This window comes from Myotis davidii, unplaced genomic scaffold, assembly GCF_000327345.1.
Source record: "Myotis davidii unplaced genomic scaffold, ASM32734v1 scaffold59, whole genome shotgun sequence".
NCBI lineage: Eukaryota > Metazoa > Chordata > Mammalia > Chiroptera > Vespertilionidae > Myotis > Myotis davidii.
In genome coordinates this window covers 691,349-709,937 of record NW_006293001.1, presented here as the reverse complement: position 1 = coordinate 709,937, position 18,589 = coordinate 691,349, and the positions used below count along the sequence as shown (strand labels likewise).

General features: G+C 33.8%; 1 protein-coding gene across 15 annotated transcripts in view; it reads left to right on the top strand.

Moving 5' to 3' along the window:
• The window catches only part of BAZ2B (bromodomain adjacent to zinc finger domain 2B), a 319,669-nt gene that overhangs the window by 228,282 nt on the left and 72,798 nt on the right, over window positions 1-18,589 (top strand). For 11 of the 15 annotated variants that reach the window (XM_015565731.1, XM_006766465.2, XM_006766457.2 and 8 more), the window contains 5 exons: window positions 4,724-5,330; window positions 6,928-7,221; window positions 8,528-8,588; window positions 9,380-9,488; window positions 9,755-9,856. In XM_015565731.1, coding sequence (XP_015421217.1) covers window positions 4,724-5,330; window positions 6,928-7,221; window positions 8,528-8,588; window positions 9,380-9,488; window positions 9,755-9,856 — 1,173 coding nt within the window. The remainder of the gene's footprint in view (window positions 1-4,723; window positions 5,331-6,927; window positions 7,222-8,527; window positions 8,589-9,379; window positions 9,489-9,754; window positions 9,857-18,589) is intronic. The other 4 variants (XM_015565735.1, XM_015565733.1, XM_015565734.1 and 1 more) reach the window with 2 other exon arrangements.

The following is an 18,589-nucleotide window of genomic DNA, read 5'->3' as shown; positions in this document are numbered from 1 at the left end:
CTGAGACTGCACCCTGAGTGTGTCCCTTATGGATCTGAGGAGTTGTGGTCTGGACGGTCCCCCTCTGACCACTGGGTACACTGGCTCTTGGATCTAAGGAGGTGCTAATTTAGCCCCTGCCTGAGGTTACCCAGCAGGAACTATGAAGAGGGCTGCAGATTCCCCTTCCCTTTTTTGGAAGTGCCTTGATAAAGCTCGGCTGTGAAGGATGCAAGCGCTGTGGGGCCTTCTCTTAGAAGTTCTGGGTCTGTCTGACCCAGCTGCAGTTAGGTAATTACAGGTTGCAAATGGCCGGGGCATTCATATGCAAAGGCCTCTGCGGCAGCCTGGGTGGGCGGGGTCTCAGGGAATCCGCCGGTGAAGCAAGCGACTATGGCGGAGCCGCAGCCCTGCCCTAAGGAGACGCGCGTCTCAGTGTCCCGGTGACGGCGGCAAGCACCTCTGAGGGAAAGCAGCCCCCAAGATCGCCTGCTGCCAGACCGTCCAGTTTCTCCCCGCTTGAGTCCCGGGTCCCCAGAGACTTCCCGGAACCGGAGTTCAGAGCCGTCGGGGGCTTGTGACTCCCTCCGGATTCAAAAGGACAGCCGCGTCCTCAGGTGCCGGCCCCTTTCCGCGCGCGAGCCCCGCGAGAGCCCCGTACCTCTGTGCTTCTCTCCTGCAGCTTCTGCGGGTCTCAGTATGCCTTTCCTTCCTTCTAGTTGTAGAGTTTACAGTCAGCCAGGCTTCCTGTGGTTCTGGATGAAGTCCGTATTGTTTCTCTGAGGTATTAATCAATTGTTGTGTGCGGCGTTAATTTCCCGGTGTTTATCTCTGCCGCCATCTTAGTTTCTCCCTTAAAATTCTTTATAAAGACTCATTTTCCTTTGCCATTCTTAGTGAATTATATCAAATACAAAATATTTTGAGTAATTCTTTTTATCCAAACACCAGAACCACTCATCAGAGAAATTTTTTCAATTTGATTTTCTTCCTTTGATTTTATTTACGATATAGTCTATATCCATATGTTCAGTAAAATTCTAGTAATTAAATGATCAATACTTTACATTTTAGAATGAGCTCAGAGTGGAGGAAAAATACTATTTTATTTAAACACTGGTTTGATTATAAAAATTATCATTACACATTCTAAATATTAGCTAGCACTCACGGAGCATGTACTGTTTGCCAGCCATTGTTTTCAGTGCTGAACTTGCACTTATTCATTGAATACCAATATCTATTAGTGCTGCTGATGTTGTTATGACCAGTAAAAGATGATCAAATTGAGACACATAGAACTTTATCTTTCCCAAAATCACATTGCTAGTTAGTAATGGAGTTAGAATTCAAACCTAGGAGTATGGCACTAGAGTTATTTTCTTAACCACTATGATATTCTGCCTTTCTTTAAAAAGTCACAATGTTCTAGTCCATTGACTCTTGTTTTACATCAAGAACAGGGTCAAACATAAATGACTTGAACAAATCAGGCAGCTTTGAGAATGTAAACAAGTAATTCTCAGGTGTACATTAGAATCACCTAGGAAGCTTTAAAAAGGAAATACCACCCAGAACAATTAAATCAGGTTCCCTTGTCTTGAGATTAAGGATTACATGTCCAAAATATTTCCCAGGTGATTCAAATAGCCAGATTTGAGAACCATTGATTAAAGGGAATGACAATGGTATCATAATACTATGCACGTGATAATTTATAATGCACCATTCAATCATAACAACATATTATTTTCATCACATTATTGACTTTCCATGAGTAAATTAAGCAAATTAAAAATTACATTTTGGAGGCTATTTTAATTCTCATTATGTATATTCCACTTTAAGATAAATGAATTTACCAAATAATATCAAGAAGTATTTGCATTATGAAAGGTTTCTTAATTTTTTTCAAAGAGTTTCTTATTTAAAGAACCTTATATGATTGCCTATTAGAAAATCACTTATTAAGTATTTGCTTAATAGATGTAGCCAAGCTAGGCTTTCGACACATATGATCTCATGTAATCCTTACAAAACCGTGTGAGATAAAGATATTAAGGCTCAGAGAGATTAAGCCACTTGTCAACATCACATAACAATTTAAGAGCAGAAATGTCTTAAACAAAGATCATTCTGATTTCAAAGCACATGATTAAGATCAAATAATTTATTGTTTTTGAAATAATGGTGGTTAATGGGAAGTATATTATGTGAATGGATATTCACATTAGACTCAATTCTAAATGACTTTACTTGTTCTTGGTACCTAGTATTTAGGGCATTTTATAAATACTTCCCTTATACCAACTCTTTTTCTTTACATGCAATCTAATATAAATAATTTTGTTTTATGTCCTATGATAGTCTCAATTGTTTCACTGTAGACATTTAATTCAAATCAATATACATTAATTGGATATATAGACCAGGAATCAATTTTCTTGATCAGTTTTGCCTAGAGGGTTTTTCTGTAGTCTTCAGAGACTCTGGTTGAGTCCTGGGAGCAAGAGCTTGGAGATAATTGAGAGCTTCTTCATACCTATCTGTTCCTATACTCCTGTCATCAAAGTGGATATCTTAAGCAGAAAGACATTTGCTACTATATAGGTTTCAATTTTCTCCCCTACTTTTTATGTTCCACCCCTCAAATAAAAAATGAGAGCATGTTTTCTGTAAAAGAGTAACTGATATTATTCTTGGATATAAAAATGGATATCTTTGGTTATTTTTTAAAACCTTCAGAGTCAATATATGGGAAGAGATTCTTCAGAACAGGAGAGGATCAATTTCAGAAAATTATTATACAAAATATAAAACTAAAGGGAAAGTTTTTGTTTTTATGACCTTTTAGATCCTATATATTTAGAGGGAAAATTTATTACCTGTAAAAAAGCACAAAATGATTATGTGACATAATTGTGTTCTAGGAAATGAAAATACAAGTTTTTCTGCTGAAAATTTAAGTCAGTATATGTAAATATGAAGTTTAAATACATTATACATATACTTATACAATATACTGTGGTATGCATAGTTATCCTATATATTAAAAGTCTAATATGCAAATTGTCCCCTTGACCTGGAGTTTGACCAAGGGGTGGGGTCGGCTGGCCAACCATGGAAAGGGAGGCCCCAGCTGGCGGCGGTGGCACAGTGGCAGGCAGCTGGGGGAAGGGAGACCCCGGCTGGCAGCCGGAATCTGCTAGGGATCCTACCTGTGAACGATTTCATGCACTGGCCCTCTAGTATCATATAAGTATTAACTAAAATTAAGTATGTTAAAGTATATTAATATTAAAATTTTGCTATAAAATTATTTTCAAAAGGCAAGTGCAATTATTTGCTGTAATTTTCCATATTTTATTCACTAATTAAATATTGACTAATTATGGGGCAATGCCTTTGGTGCAGATATTATGAGATAGTCTTTGTTTACAAAGAATTAATAATTTAATTTTCTAAATTAATACGGTAAAGATGTTAATAAGCTAAAGAAGTTTATGTAGGAATTGTGTGCTGCTAATTAGTACTGGTGCTTTAAAATATTTCCATAAGTCATTTTGTATGGCATTCATCTGCATTTATCGCTGTAAAATGCCCACCACAAATCTTTGCTGTCTTGATTTTTAAGAGCCCAGGTCCAATGCTGAGAGCACTGCTGATTTTAATTTCAAGGCAACCATTTTCATTACAGAATTTTATCTTCTGTATCTATAACTTAAAATGCTTTAATCATCCTACTTCAGTTTATATTTACATATCATTTTAATAAATAAAATCCATGATTTTACTCTGTTCAAGACAATTCTGTTAGCCAAATAATTTTTTGTTCCTTTTATACAGATGTAAATTTTAAGGCTTAGTGGTTTACAAATTAACTTTTCCTAAGGATAATTTTTCTGAACTTTTATTATACTCTTTCCAATGCTAGTATGCTGAAGGCACCCTAAAATTGGCCCCACAGAATGTTGAGCCAGCATTTCCATCAGCTTCATATCACATTGACTGTAGGTTGTACAGGACAGAATATAAGGAGGTCAAGGTTCTCAAAGGATAGGGGCATACGTGCTCTGGCTGGGACAAGTATGGAAAGCTGCTTGGTTGAATTTTGAAGAATGAACAGCATTTCATCAGCTTAAATTTTTTAAAAGGAGGTTGCTTCATGCAGAGAAAATAGTTATAACAAAATGTGGAGGTAGTGAAAGTATAACATGCACAGGGTGTGACAGGTTAGACTAGAAAGGTATGCACTTTATGTGAAAAGTATTTACTTTCTAAAGTTGGCAATGGTGGAGGAGGCACTAAAGCTTTTGATCGAGGAACTAATATATAATATTAAGATTTAATTGACATTTGTGTAAAGCATATATTGAATTGGGTGGGAAGAAATGGTATGGCTTAAGTTTGAGCAATATTTTAATGAAAGAATCCAAAGACATAGTAATATGACTGAGTTGGAGAAAAGTGAAGGACAATTTTAGAGTTTCAAGCTTGGATTATTGAAAAAATGGGAGCAATAGTAAAGAGAGGGGGACAGTCAGTAAACATATGTAAGAGGGTAAGACTAATTGCATTTTCATATATTATGTCTAGCCAAGGTTCGGCAACTAGCAGTCTTCACAGCCACTACTTTTACAGCACTTGTAGTCATGATTTAAATTTGGGGATAAGCATTTGTCAGATACTGCAGGCAGTCGTCGTTCTTATTGTTGATTTCTTCTTTTAACTTATGTTTCAACAGGAACAATATAAACAGACATTTCCAGCACAGTTAAAGAAACAGGAGTCCTCCAAGAGCCTGAAGAAGGTTATTGCAGCTTTGTCAAATCCTAAAGGAACCTCTAGTTCACCAGCACATCCAAAACAAACATTAGAAAACAACCACCCTAATCCATTCTTGACAAATGCACTTTTAGGTAATCACCAACCAAATGGAGTTATTCAAAGTGTCATTCAAGAAGCTCCTCTAGCACTTACTACCAAAACTAAAATGCAGAGTAAGATTAATGAGAACATTGCCACTGCCAGTAGTACCCCTTTTTCCTCACCGGTAAATTTGAGTACAAGTGGAAGAAGGACCCCTGGCAATCAAACAGCTGCAATGCCATCTGCCTCTCCCATACTCCATAGTCAAGGGAAGGAAAAAGCAGTTAGCAATAATGCAAACCCAGTAAAAACACAACATCACTCTCATCCTGCAAAATCTTTAGTGGAACAGTTTAGAGGAACAGATTCAGACATTCCCAGTAGTAAAGATTCTGAAGATTCAAATGAAGATGAAGAGGAAGATGATGAGGAAGAAGATGAGGAAGATGAGGAAGATGATGAATCTGATGACAGCCAATCAGGTTATTTTCCATTTTAAAAATTTAAAGTATTTCAGTACATTCTATATGAACCAAAACATTTTAAAAGAGATTCTTAAGTCACAAGCTTATGATTATGTCATTTACTATGTTTCACACAGCTATGTATATTCCTGTAGAGAGCTGGTAAAATATAGTCGTAACTGAATTTGGAAATCCAAAGTAAAATTCTCAGCTTTGTTATTCATTTAGCATTAAACAAATAATACTTTAAAGCAAATATAAGTGACGCATGAAAATCATGAAGTTGCTTAATTTTCACTTAATTCTGTGCATCTAATTTATCCCTTTTTGCATATCCTCTGCTACTTGTTAAAATGTGTCACAGTCATTCATAAAGTAGCAAAAACCTAAATCCCTGTGCATGTCTGTTAGCAATCAGAATGCAATTTAATAACATTTAGTATTCTTCCTGATTTTATTTTTATTCACTTTCTGGTTTTGTTTTGTTCTTTGTTAGCTTCCTTTTATTTTCCTATCCTTAACTTTCTTTCCTGTTCCACAGAAGATTGAAAATATAAGATAGCTTAAAATTTAAATTTAAAGATGAAATATATATTATCAAAGTTTTTGGATTTGTTACTGGTCAGTCACAAATCCAGTTGTAAATTTGCTAGTCACCAATATGAATAGGGAAATATAGTCAGTTATACAAGGTAAAGTATTTATGAGGTAAAAACAGCTACTTGCTCAGGGGAAGAACATCTTTTCCTGTAATATTTTTTCTGGTGTTTCCATAAACACAACTTTGCATGGTAGATAATGAATGCCAGTATTAACATCTTTCAAAGACAGCTTCATAATGAACTTTAATGTAGACAAATAATAATACACAAAACACAATTCCACAAAAGCTGTTGTTCCAGAAGCCATTAAGATACAGTACAAATATCAGTCCTATGTTTATCAAGTTTAATCCAGGAACAGATTTTACACACCTGTAGGAATGGATGCATTTATAGGATGACATTGCTAGAACAAACTTTAATTATTAAATATTAAATTACCCCCCACAGTTGTGTTAGTAATCCCAGTCTTTTGTGAAGCCTGAGAAGCATGATGGAGTCCTAACACCTACATAGAATAACTGCAGCCAAAAAAGCCAGGAATCTCCTTCAGAAAATTGTTTTCTTTCATCTCAAAGTAAAGATGAAAAGGTGATGGCAGTCCCAATCTGCTCTTTCTCATAGTGAACTATGATTCTTAAGCTATTGAGATCTATTAATTTAAATAATCAATTTGATTCCCTCTACACTTTAGTTTCTCCATTAAGTTAAAAGTGATTTAAAGCCACTAAGGAAAACTCATCCCATGAATAGGGTCATATGAGGAGACCTATTTTATGAGTAAAGTTTTGAGAGTAAAATGGATACTTTAATGAAGAATATTGAGGATTTATAGCCTGCGAACATTGTACTCATATAGCCAGGTAGTAATTTTTACATTTAAGCTTCAGGAAGATGCTCATTTGAGTACTTATTCACAGATGCTGGTTCCTGGACTATTCCATTTAGGTACAAACTGCAAATTGTTGGTGATTATCTAGTTATAATATACAAATGCTTCTTTTACTTCCCAGAATCAGATAGTAATTCAGAATCAGATACAGAAGGATCAGAAGAAGATGATGATGATGATAAAGACCAAGATGAATCAGATAGTGATACTGAAGGAGAGAAAACTTCAATGAAACTGAATAAAACAGCTTCCTCTGTCAAAAGCCCTTCCATCAGTCTCACAGCTCACTCAACACCTCGTAACCTCCACATAGCAAAAGCCCCAGGCTCTGCTCCTGCTGCCTTATGTTCTGAATCCCAGTCACCTGCTTTTCTTGGCACACCTTCTTCCACACTTACTTCAAGTCCACACTCTGGTACCTACACTTTATTTTTATTATTGTAAAGTAGAAGGCAAACCATAGCAAGAATTCTTATTTATACAGTGGTCTGAGGATGATCTCATTGGAATCGAGTGTTCAGCTTAGAGTTAGGTTGGCTAAGAAAGGTCAGCATGTATTTTCAAAGGATATGACCCATTTCCATTTTTATTCTTTGTGCTTACAGTTTTAGAACCTGCTTAATGACAGCTCTTAATTTTGAATACTTTCCTGCTTCTGTGTTTAGTTTATGCTTCTACAACTTAGTATTTGATTGACAGTGGACTTTTTTGTACTTTATAAAAATGAGCTCACTTGGTTACTTAAGATTCAATTGCATATCTGCCCAACACATCACCAATCATTTGTATTAGTGAATAGCATTAATATTCCATTGACACACCACATCTATATTTTTCTATTTGACCTTTTATAAACTTCTAGAGGTCTTCATTAAAAGTTTTTACATTAACATTCCAAAACTATTCTCTATTCTCATTTCAATAGCTAAGAAGATATAGAGGCATATAGTGAAATACTATGTTTTACTTATTTCACTCTTTTCTTAGAAATGTCTAGTTTTGCTCCCATTTGCCACATGCCAATATGATATCCAACTAATTAAAATGTATGTATGTATTTGCATTTGTGAAACTTGGTCGTCATCTATAAAACATTTTACATGTGATCATAATCTGATTTCTTTCTACTTCAATTAAAAGATCTACTAGTGTTTTTTAATGTTTCAGTCATATTCCCACTGAAGAGCTAGAATGAAAGGCAAGTAAGATGATATATCAGAAAACTGAAATTAAGGGTAACTGCTGTGTTTAGATATGACAGAACTGCGATGGGGTCATGCATGCCGGTGGGAATATGACTGAAATAAGGATTTATATGAACATAAACATTATATTACTTTTAAATGTGTGAGCCAGGAGTTGGAATTTATCAGCATCTTAAAACTAATTTTCAAAGAAATCAACAGTATATAGTTTCCTGAAACTTTATTACTACTTTAGCCATGTTTAAACAACGAAATCAGAGGAACGCTATATATTTTTACCTTGCCTTGTATTCTCTTTGGAGAGAAAGACTAGTTTTTGTCATGCAGACCAAAGAAACCCTCTACTTTATACAATGTGTTTTGTTGAACTATCTAAAAATAATGTATAAGTTGCAGAACAACACTAATAATCCAAGCCATTAAGATCTTTTATTTAAAGAGGAGCTTCAAAACTATCAAAAAATTGTCATCTGCGTAAACTAGTCTTTTATGTTAACTGGATGAATTTTCTTGAAGGCACTTCCAAAAGAAGAAGAGTAACAGATGAACGTGAACTGCGTATTCCTTTGGAATATGGGTATGGAAAATGAGATTTCCCTTTTTGCTTTTCCCACACATATTTATGCATGTTTGATTTCATATTCTATACTATTTATAAAGTGAATATACTGCAAAATATTTATTAGAGAAGAGCTAGAATGAAAAGCAAGTAAGATGATATATCAGAAAACTGAAATTAAGGGTAACTGCTATGTTTAGGTATGACAGAGCTGTGATGGGGTCATGCATCCAGGTGGGAATATGACTGAAAAAGAAGCAAGAGCAAATCATTTGGCAAAGGGAAGGGGTGCAATTAAGAATGTCAGAGATTTTGTGAAGCTAGAATTTAAGGGCAGGGAAAGCCATTGTAAGGCCGAGGGACTTGGCCAGAGTTTTCCTAAAATGGTTTAATTGGAACTGAGCAGTTTTACATGGAACTGAACAGCTTCCAGTACATGACTCTCTAAGAGCAGACAACCAGGTTTACTGTCCTCCTCTCAATTAAAGCTTTTCAGATGTAAAAAGTCAGTACTCATTGACACGTGCTATTGAATATGCCTCAAAGTAATTCTAGTTAAGATTCCTAAAAATTTTAATGGAGTTTCATATTTATAACTTGAGTCTTTGATTAATTTCAATTGAATTACATAGCTAAAAATTAAAATAATTTTAATAGTAAATATATCTCAGTTGTATAATCAGGGGGTTTAATATTTGTTTTCTTTTGCATTTTTCACGTTTTCTAAAGCATGTATTCTTAAATTTTTTTTAGTTTTTAAAAGTTTTTTAAATTAAGTATGCTATAATTCTCATTTCTGTTATGCATAGCTGGCAGAGGGAGACAAGAATAAGAAACTTTGGAGGGCGCCTTCAAGGAGAAGTAGCATATTATGCTCCATGTGGAAAGAAACTTAGGCAGTACCCTGAAGTAATAAAGGTACATACTTTTCACCAAATAACCCACATTTGGTGCCTATTATGCATGCTTATGGAAAAAAAAATAGTACACTCCTCTCTCAGATAAGTTCCTTGATGCAAAATGTTCTGTGTTTGGGACTAATGTACTTAACCTAAATTGAACTCCTATAAATCCATAGCCCCTTGATAGAATATGCAAAACATTAGTGTTCTGAAGATAGCTATACATCAAAGCTGGGTTGTCATTATTAAAACCTGAAGTGGAAAAATATGTGATTTTTTCAGTATCTCAGCAGAAATGGAATAATGGATATCTCAAGGGACAATTTCAGCTTCAGTGCAAAAATAAGAGTGGGTGACTTCTATGAAGCCAGAGATGGACCGCAGGTATCCACTTTTTAAAAAGTATAGTCTTTGAACCAAAAAAGTAGTACCATAACCTTAATGAATTAAATTTCACTACACTCTGTTAGTTCATTGGTATAGCTGTACATACTTCTTTGTGGTAAACACTCAACACTCAAACTACTCAGTTTACTGTTTCAGTAGCAAGGAGCTTTGACATAATAGATGTCTTTTTCAAAACTTCTTATATAAACTTTTTCCTGTTTGTTAATTCTGTCAGTAATTTTACAGTTTATACAGGTATAAAAGTATCTGCATGTTCATGTGAAATATAGGAAAGCATTAGTTCCCTGGAAGGTAAACATTTTCTAAAAATTAATTTGAATAGGAAAAACATAAGTCACATCAAAAGAGGACAAATATGTCTTAGTTTTTGGAAGGATCTTACCATTTGCTTATGACATGCTACATGATCCATTTTCACAAGTTGGGTAATTTTGGGGATTAGGGGATGCAGATTTGCTTAATATTAGGTAAGTAAAATCTCTGCTTATGCAAAAATTGAATTTTTAAATTAATTTACACAGTTTTGTAGTGACAGCTCTCTTTGAGCTTGAGGGTTAAATATACAACCTCATTAATCAGAATGAAGAACCTACTACAGAGACTTCATTTCCTTTATTTTCTCTTTAATGTTTTGCCTTTTTTCATATTTGGGTTCAGCGGCATATGCTTATTTTTCCCTTTAACTTTATCCGTTCCATTGAAACAGATCTTTATTAAGGAGTGAGAAGACCTATATTCTTGTTAATCTATGAAATGGTTTTGTGATTTCAAACAACAAACAGTGTCCCCCTTTCCTTCTATTTTTTTTATCTGCAAAATAGAGACTAATAATTTTACTTCTGCTTCATAGGATTATGTGAGGTTAAAATGATATCATATGCATAAAAATGTTTCAAAAGGTTAAAATGCTCAGCCAACTGAAGTTGGTATTTTTTTCCTTTTGGCCCATTATAGTGCACATACAGGATTTTTTTCTATTGTGGATAGGCAGACTTTTCCTTTCTACCTTACCCTCTAGTTTTCTAGTGATAGAAATAAAAAAGACCTTACTCATTCTGCAAGAGGTATATTTTGAGAGCTCAAAGATTAAGGAAATTTTCCAAAATCACACAGCCTTAAACAGGCAGGACATAACTAGAACTCGAGGTTCCTAGCAATGTTCTTTTGCATTCATTTTATAACCTATTTTTTATTGTTCAATACTTTTTAAGGAACAAATTATGTTGAAATTGATATCTCTTTGCTGGTAATTTTAAAATGCCAAAATCTATTTATCTGAGGTTTGTCTTCTTTATGAAAATATGTTCTATATTTTTGTGTTTTAAATTTTAAAGAATTTACATTTCAGACTTACTCTGTCACCAGATTCTCAGAATTTTAGAACCACAGTGGTATTTTGCATACTACATATATAATGAATTGTTTTTTAGTCACAAAGCATTTTAGAAGGTAGTAAAAACTTTACTTTTAAATTCTTTACATTTGTAATCTTTTGGTTTGTGTTATCAAATCCTTAGTTGTTTATGCCAAAGATAGCTTTATGGTTTTCAGATCAATAGATTTTTGTTCTGAGAACAAAGCTAATTATTGTTCAATAATACATAATGGATTTTTAGTTTTGAATCAGTGATAATTAGACTTAATCTCTAAAGCCTCATTAGGCAGAGCAGCCTGTTCTTTGACATCCATTCACTTTTTATTAAACATAATCAATATTTTCCAAATGCATATTGTCTTGCTGAGCGATCATTCCAATCAAGAAAATATGATGAATTACTAAATCCAGAATATGTTAAGCTGCCAACATTTCAGCAGACTGCAGAAGGAAAATAATAGCAATTTTGAGAGCACTTATCGCAGCTAAAAAAAAAAAATAGTTGGAGCCCTAGCCGGGTAGTTCAGTTATTCAGAGCAACATCCCCATACACCACGGTTGTGGGGTTGATCCCCATCAGGGTCCATACAAGAATCAACCAGTGAATGCATAATTAAGTGGAACAACAAATCAATGTTTCGCTCTCTTTCCTTTCTCTCTCTCTCCCTCCCTTCCACCTTCTCTCTCTCTCTCTTCTCCCTCTCTCTCTCTTTTTCTCTCTCTCTCTCTCTTTCTTCTCTCAAGTCAATCAATAAAAAAATAGTTGGATTCATTTTAGGATACTTTTAGAGAACAACAATAAAGGTAAGTAATTTTAAAAATGTTGATTTAATTAGAGATGCATACAGATGTAGAACCATAGACATTTCATACCATACAACTATGGTATGATTAGTATATATAAGCATATAGTTAGTTAGAAATGTACATAATTGTACAATATTCTATGAACATGAACAAAGATTATATATTTTTGTTAGAGTAGCCACGATGTGTAATAATTTTGATTGGCTTACATTTTGTAAAAGATTTAAAATATAGTTTTGGACAAAGACAGTGTTGCCATGCAGTGATGATCTGCCTTTATACAAGTTGTATAAATGGCACAATGGCTATATACAGGGTGGAGCAAAAGTAGGTTTACAGTTTTGAGTATGTGAAACACAGTTTATTCTTATATTATTTATTAATTACTGTATTATTTTCCTTATGAACAGCTGTAAACCTATTTTTGCCCCACTCTGTATAGATTGAAAAGCAAAACTATGCATATTGAAAGACTGGAATAAAATGCCTCCGAAGTTTAATGATTGTTGTAATGGTTGATGGTACAATAGATATTTTTCTTTCCTATGCTATTACATTTCATATTTTCCAAAATTTTCTTGTATTGCATATATAACATGAAAAACATTTTTTATTTAAAAAATAAATACTTCTATCCCTTATAATCCAATAAAGGCTAATCTTTCAGTTTTCCAAAATCATGGAGATTGTAAACAATGATTTTAAATACTACTGCTACAGTTTTCCAAACTCCCTATATTTCGGGCAGTGTTTGATAGCAAATGAAATGCTGTATTTGGAGATTCATTAGTATCCTTACTCTCCTAACAAAACATTTGCATTGAAAAATATAATTTGTCTGTAGTTTTTTAAAAAAAAAATACCAAAAAACCCCACCAATATTTGTCCTATAACTTCTAATTTTGTTTAAGGCATTTAAAAAATTACAACAGTGGTGTTTCAAAACTCTAATTTACAAATGAATTTTAGGAGATAATTTCTGCTAGATAGAAGATAATATCTGCAATAGGGAACCCATGGTTATTTTGTATAAGCTAATCATTTTGACACAATATATTTCTGAGCTTAAGAAATAAATTTACATATATTTATTAGCAAAAATGTGTTGGAAATATTGGCTAACTTAGTATATAGTACAGTAATATTACAGGTAGAGTATGAGAGCTCAAATTTATTGAAATTTAAATAAAATTATCATTAACTACATGACAACAATCTAATGATTACCTTTAAAAATTATAAAAAAGAAAAGCCTTTACATTCAAGTAAATAGATAGGATTGACCCAATAAATGGGGGGTGTGGTTTAATCTAGTCATTGTCAGTTTTATTTATTTCAGTCTACAAATGTGGTAAGGATTTGTAGAATCAGCTACTTGTCACTATCTACTTATCCTTAGACAGCAAACACTTCCTACCAGTTTCTATAGAAACCCAGATTTTAGGAATGATAACTTTCATGGAACAAAATGAACTATAACTGTACTGGCTGGCTACCTGCTAATGAAAGGGTGTAAGATAAATAGATTTCTTACAGACTTCATCACATTATAATGAACTTGCTGAATCTAATTTTTATCCTTGTTTTCATTTTATTTTGTTTTTCAGTATCAGAATAATAGAAAGTAAGGTTGAGCTAGACACATTTTGGTAAATAATAGGGTTATTTTTAATTACATAAATATCATACAAAAGTATGACGGCTTCAAAATAAATTGTTAATGACAAAGGTTACCTGAAGTATATGATAATCTACTATGAAAAGCATTTTTTGTGAATTGTAGAGAAAAAAACATTTAAGCATAAATAAAACAATTATGTTTATTTTTTTCAACCAGGAAGTTCACAAGCATTGAGTTGTGAATATCTTCTGTGTTCAGGCTAAAATGCAAAGGAAAGGAAATATACAAAGAAGAAAGGAGTTAAAAGTGACTGAGAAAATGTTGCTTTTTCTATTCAAGAAGTTTTTTGTTTGTTTTTTAAAAAAAGGTATTTCTTTTCAATGGCATAAAGCCATGAGAATAGAAAAATGTCTATAAGTCTTACTGAAAGAGCCCCTTTTCTTTGTCACTACATCAGTAAATGTTTGTGGCAAATACTTAGTGTGCTAGGCATATTTTTTTCCAAAGAAATTTTCCCTAAAGGCATTTTCCATAAAGAAAATTGTAAACACATTTCACTACAGAAATGAACTTGAAAGCCTGCTTTAAGGGAAAATTAGTCTTCATACAGAAACTAGAGAGAAGCAAGAGAAATTATGATCACTGACTTAGTGGAGCTCATTGTTTGGGGGAAATAATGCACTAAGCACAATGCTGTCCAGGTAAAATCAGAGTTTTGTTAACGAGGAATAAAGGAAGATTTCACAATAATGCAGGCAACACATGCTTTTGGGCAAGCTTGTAATGCTGGTAATAATTTCAATAAATAAAGAATGAAAGATTGGAAGTCAACAACCAGGGTTCTAATTCAACTCTGCTGTTAACTGTCACACCTAATACAACATAGCCGTGTGCACAGAGTGGCTGTGAGAACATGAGAGATTACTACCAGAAATCTAAAAGTCTGGAAATTCATGTCACTAATCTACCAGGTAGGATTTTTATGGCTAGGCACAGGCCCATAGTAGAAGGCCACATGTATGAATCCAAGTGTGGTGCTAAGGAACTATTTTTGAAAGTCATGACTATAAGATGGTAACCTACTGCAAGTAACTGGAAAGCACAGCCAGCATTGTGGAAATAATTTCCCCACTGTTTTTTAGAGTTGACACCGATCTTTCAGCATACATAGCTGTTCTTACTGTTTCACATCTTTAAAGTGCTTTCAGTATATGATATTAATAAACTGTATATTAGAGTAAATTAAGAATCCTTAGTGCTATAAAGTTTATGTTATTTAAAACTCACTACTTGTCTTGGGCACCATAAAGAAGTTAAAAATAAACTAAACTGTGAAATAGATGTAAGGAAATCAAACTAAATTTTTATTTTTCTCATGATACTAACTAATGTTTATCTAAAAATATGAATTGTTAAGTTCTGTCAAAAATATCTGATACCCTTGCTTTACTTAAATCCTAAGATTTTTCTTAGAGTCCTAGCAGGGTAATTTTGTATCATGTATCACTTTGAAAAACTGAAGCGCCTACTCTTCTAATCTTAATTCCCTCCTCTGTGATGTGAAGTATTTCCCTTTAGGTATAACATTATAAAAGTTTTTTTTATAAAGTAATTATTAGGAAGTAAAGGATTCTTAAAGCATATTTTCAAAGAGAAAAGTAGTAAAAAAAAATATTAACTTTGTTTTCTTGAGCCACGGTTAAGTGTACTGAAAAATATTTAGCCAAAAACTAGTTGATGAAAATGATCAGTTCACTAAATGACTAACAAACCTAGAATTATCAGACCAAAAACCTTAGCCCAGATTAAATGCACTCATCAGATCTGTTTCACTGGGATATGTATGGGGCCCGATCCAGGAAAATATGAATAAAGTTCATCCATTCACTTATATAACATTGAGCATATGAGAAGCACTAGGCATCTCAAATGTTAACATGAGAAACTGATACTTCGTGGCCCAGGACTACAAATCCAAGGAAAATCGCTGCGGCAAAATCTTGGTGATACTAAAAAAAATAAAAATCTTGGGTAATTTAGCAAATAGATCATTCAGTGAACTGGCCTTTGGTGGACTGGTTTACTTCATTTACTTACTGCGTTCTCCCCAAAATAAATTCTTTAAATCTTATTTAGTTTTTAAAGCATGTAAGACGAAGAGCAATAAATGTATCTACCAGTTTTCTCAGGTATTTCTCCATGTTGGATCTTAACTTTGTTCATCAAGGAAACCTCACTATCATGTCTTTGCCCACATTGCCTAGACACCACTCCAAACTCTTTTGGTCTCCCTTTAGGCTTTCCTCCACACCCTGGCAGTCCTCTCTCTCTCTCGAAAAAGACTGATGTATTCGCCTTCCTTTCTAGCTCTAAGTCTCGGCCCTAATCCAGACCATCATCATTGTGTAAGTGGACAATTGAGACACCTTTCTGTTCCAGCCTCTAAACTCCTCTTTAAATTCATTACCACTCAGGGTGTGGACCTTGAATCACCTGCATTAGAACAGCTTGAGCCTAAGGTCCTCATTAACAATGTCAGTCTTCTGGGGGAGGACTTGCTTTAGTTTACTTTTAGAAAATGTTATGCCTTGTACAGAGTAGGTGCCTCAACAAATGTTTACGTAATGGAAACTATTTCTATAATATAGTCTTTTAGTATACTTTTGGAATGCATTACTGTGTACAGTATATAGTGTACTTATATAATTATTTACTTTAATTATTTTTAATCTTATGAAATAAAATGTAAACCCTTTTTTTTTCCTTCTCTTACTTTGTAATATATATAGAACTGAGTGTGTTATTGATAAAGTTAAATTACTAACTCTTGAAAGCAGAATTATACTGGTGTAATAGACTTAATCTGTCACCATGTCCATAATGTTGATCATCTATTTTCTTTTTATCCATATCTCTTAAATATTAGTCAAGAAAGATTATTTTCAGGAACCATTTGCTATCTTATTCTTAGAAATTAAGAAAAAATTAACTATTTTCATGCATAATTTTTGATTGACAAAATACTTATAGCAAATTAATCAAATGATGTAAATTGTATTTGCCTTTCTTAGGGAAATTTTATTGAGAAAATTACTTTTTTTTAAATACAACTATTTTGGCTACTCAGTGAATTAAAGCTGTAAGATAACTTCTGATTTTTCTAACAATCCATTTCTCATTTTCTAAAATCTGGGAGTCAGATGATATTACATGTAGCCCAACATATGCAATACTCTTAGAAAATAATTACTTTCTAAATGCCAAGGGCAAAATGTAAGTGATAATGTTACTATATTTCTCTGGTAAGTTTTGGGCCCAAAATATTCTATTCCTGTTTTGACACAGGTGTGTTTTCCTTGATGAACAAAAACATAACTAAAAATTGTAACTGGATAAAAAAAGATAGGTTGATTGAACCCTTTATATCTTGGCTAAAAGTTGGTTTATTATTAATAAGTTACTTTAAAAACTGAATGTGATTCCACGATAGACTCTCTCTCTCTGCTACTCCCAGTGCCACAGATGTCACTTTTATATTTCTCAGTTTATGTGATGTGTGCAGTGTTGGTGCCCGAGAGCAGAATAGAAAAATGAAAACCTAAACTAATCAGAAGCTTCCCATATTGATGAACATAAAATTGTCTTGATGGCTTCCTTCTTAGTGGTTTATGGCCTAAATGTACAGTTAGTTTAACTATTGTTCCTATTGACTTCCTTTGAAGTCTTAGCAAAAAACACTTATTTTCCTCAGCATTAATTTTAAAAATTATTTTTGACATGGGAATTACTGAAAAGAATTAGTATAGTTATTACTTTTAACCTGTAGATATGGACTATATGCCTGAAAGGTTTTTTCCGACACAATTCTGTCTTGACATAATCTTGGCTGTGCTTTCATGTCTGAATATCGTGATCAGATACTAAGTATGAACATGTTTGTAACATCAGTGCGGTACATGTAGTGGTCAGGAACAAGGTTTTAGAGTGAGACAGTCTTGGGTTTGGATCACAGTTCTGTTCCTTATTGCCCCTATTCCTCAGGAAATTATTTAACCTCACTGGGCCTAAATTCCTTCAGTTGTACTGTAGGAACAACCAAAACCACTTTGTTAGGTAGAGCTGGTGTGAAGATGAAAGTATATTATGTATTCACAATGAATGAAATAAAGCACCCTGCTTGGAATGTAGGTGTAGCTGAATTCGGCTATGGTAGCAAGAGTATTATTTGTATCTTTAGTACCCATTTAATGAGATAGGCATAGACACCTTGCCCTAGGTTAGGAATCATAGCGTAAAATAGAACCTGAGAACTTTTGGTTGGTTGTAGTTGCAGAATTACCCACAGAGGTTCAAGTTAAATTGTTTTAAGCTAGATTCTTTTAAGAAAAAAGAACATTTATAAAATTTCCTTAATTTTCACACTAAATGTGTTATCTCTAAAAAAAAATAAGTAAGAAACAGAATACTAAAACAATTTCTTCAAAGGATTATTTTTAAAGGATGCCTTTTCAATATATGAGCATATTACTTTGGACATATTGCTATGAGTTAGAAAACATAACATTGTCCTTGTTTTGATTGACATATGGAGGATAATGGAAACCAGACTCAGATTGTATCTATACACTGAGCAGGAATCCTATCTAATAAAAGAGAAACATGGTAATTAGCATACAACCGCTACCCTTCCCATTGGCTAATCAGGGCGATATGCAAATTAACTGCCAACCAAGATGGCAGTTAGTTTGCATATGTAGGCACCAAGCCACAGACTGAGGCTTTATGCCTGGGTCAGGGAGGAGCCAGCCAGCAATTGTTGATGGCTGCGGTGCGGAGGAACCAGGGCGGAGCCAGCCAGCGATCCTTGATGGGAGCTAGGGGTGCACTGGCCCAGGCCTAATGCATC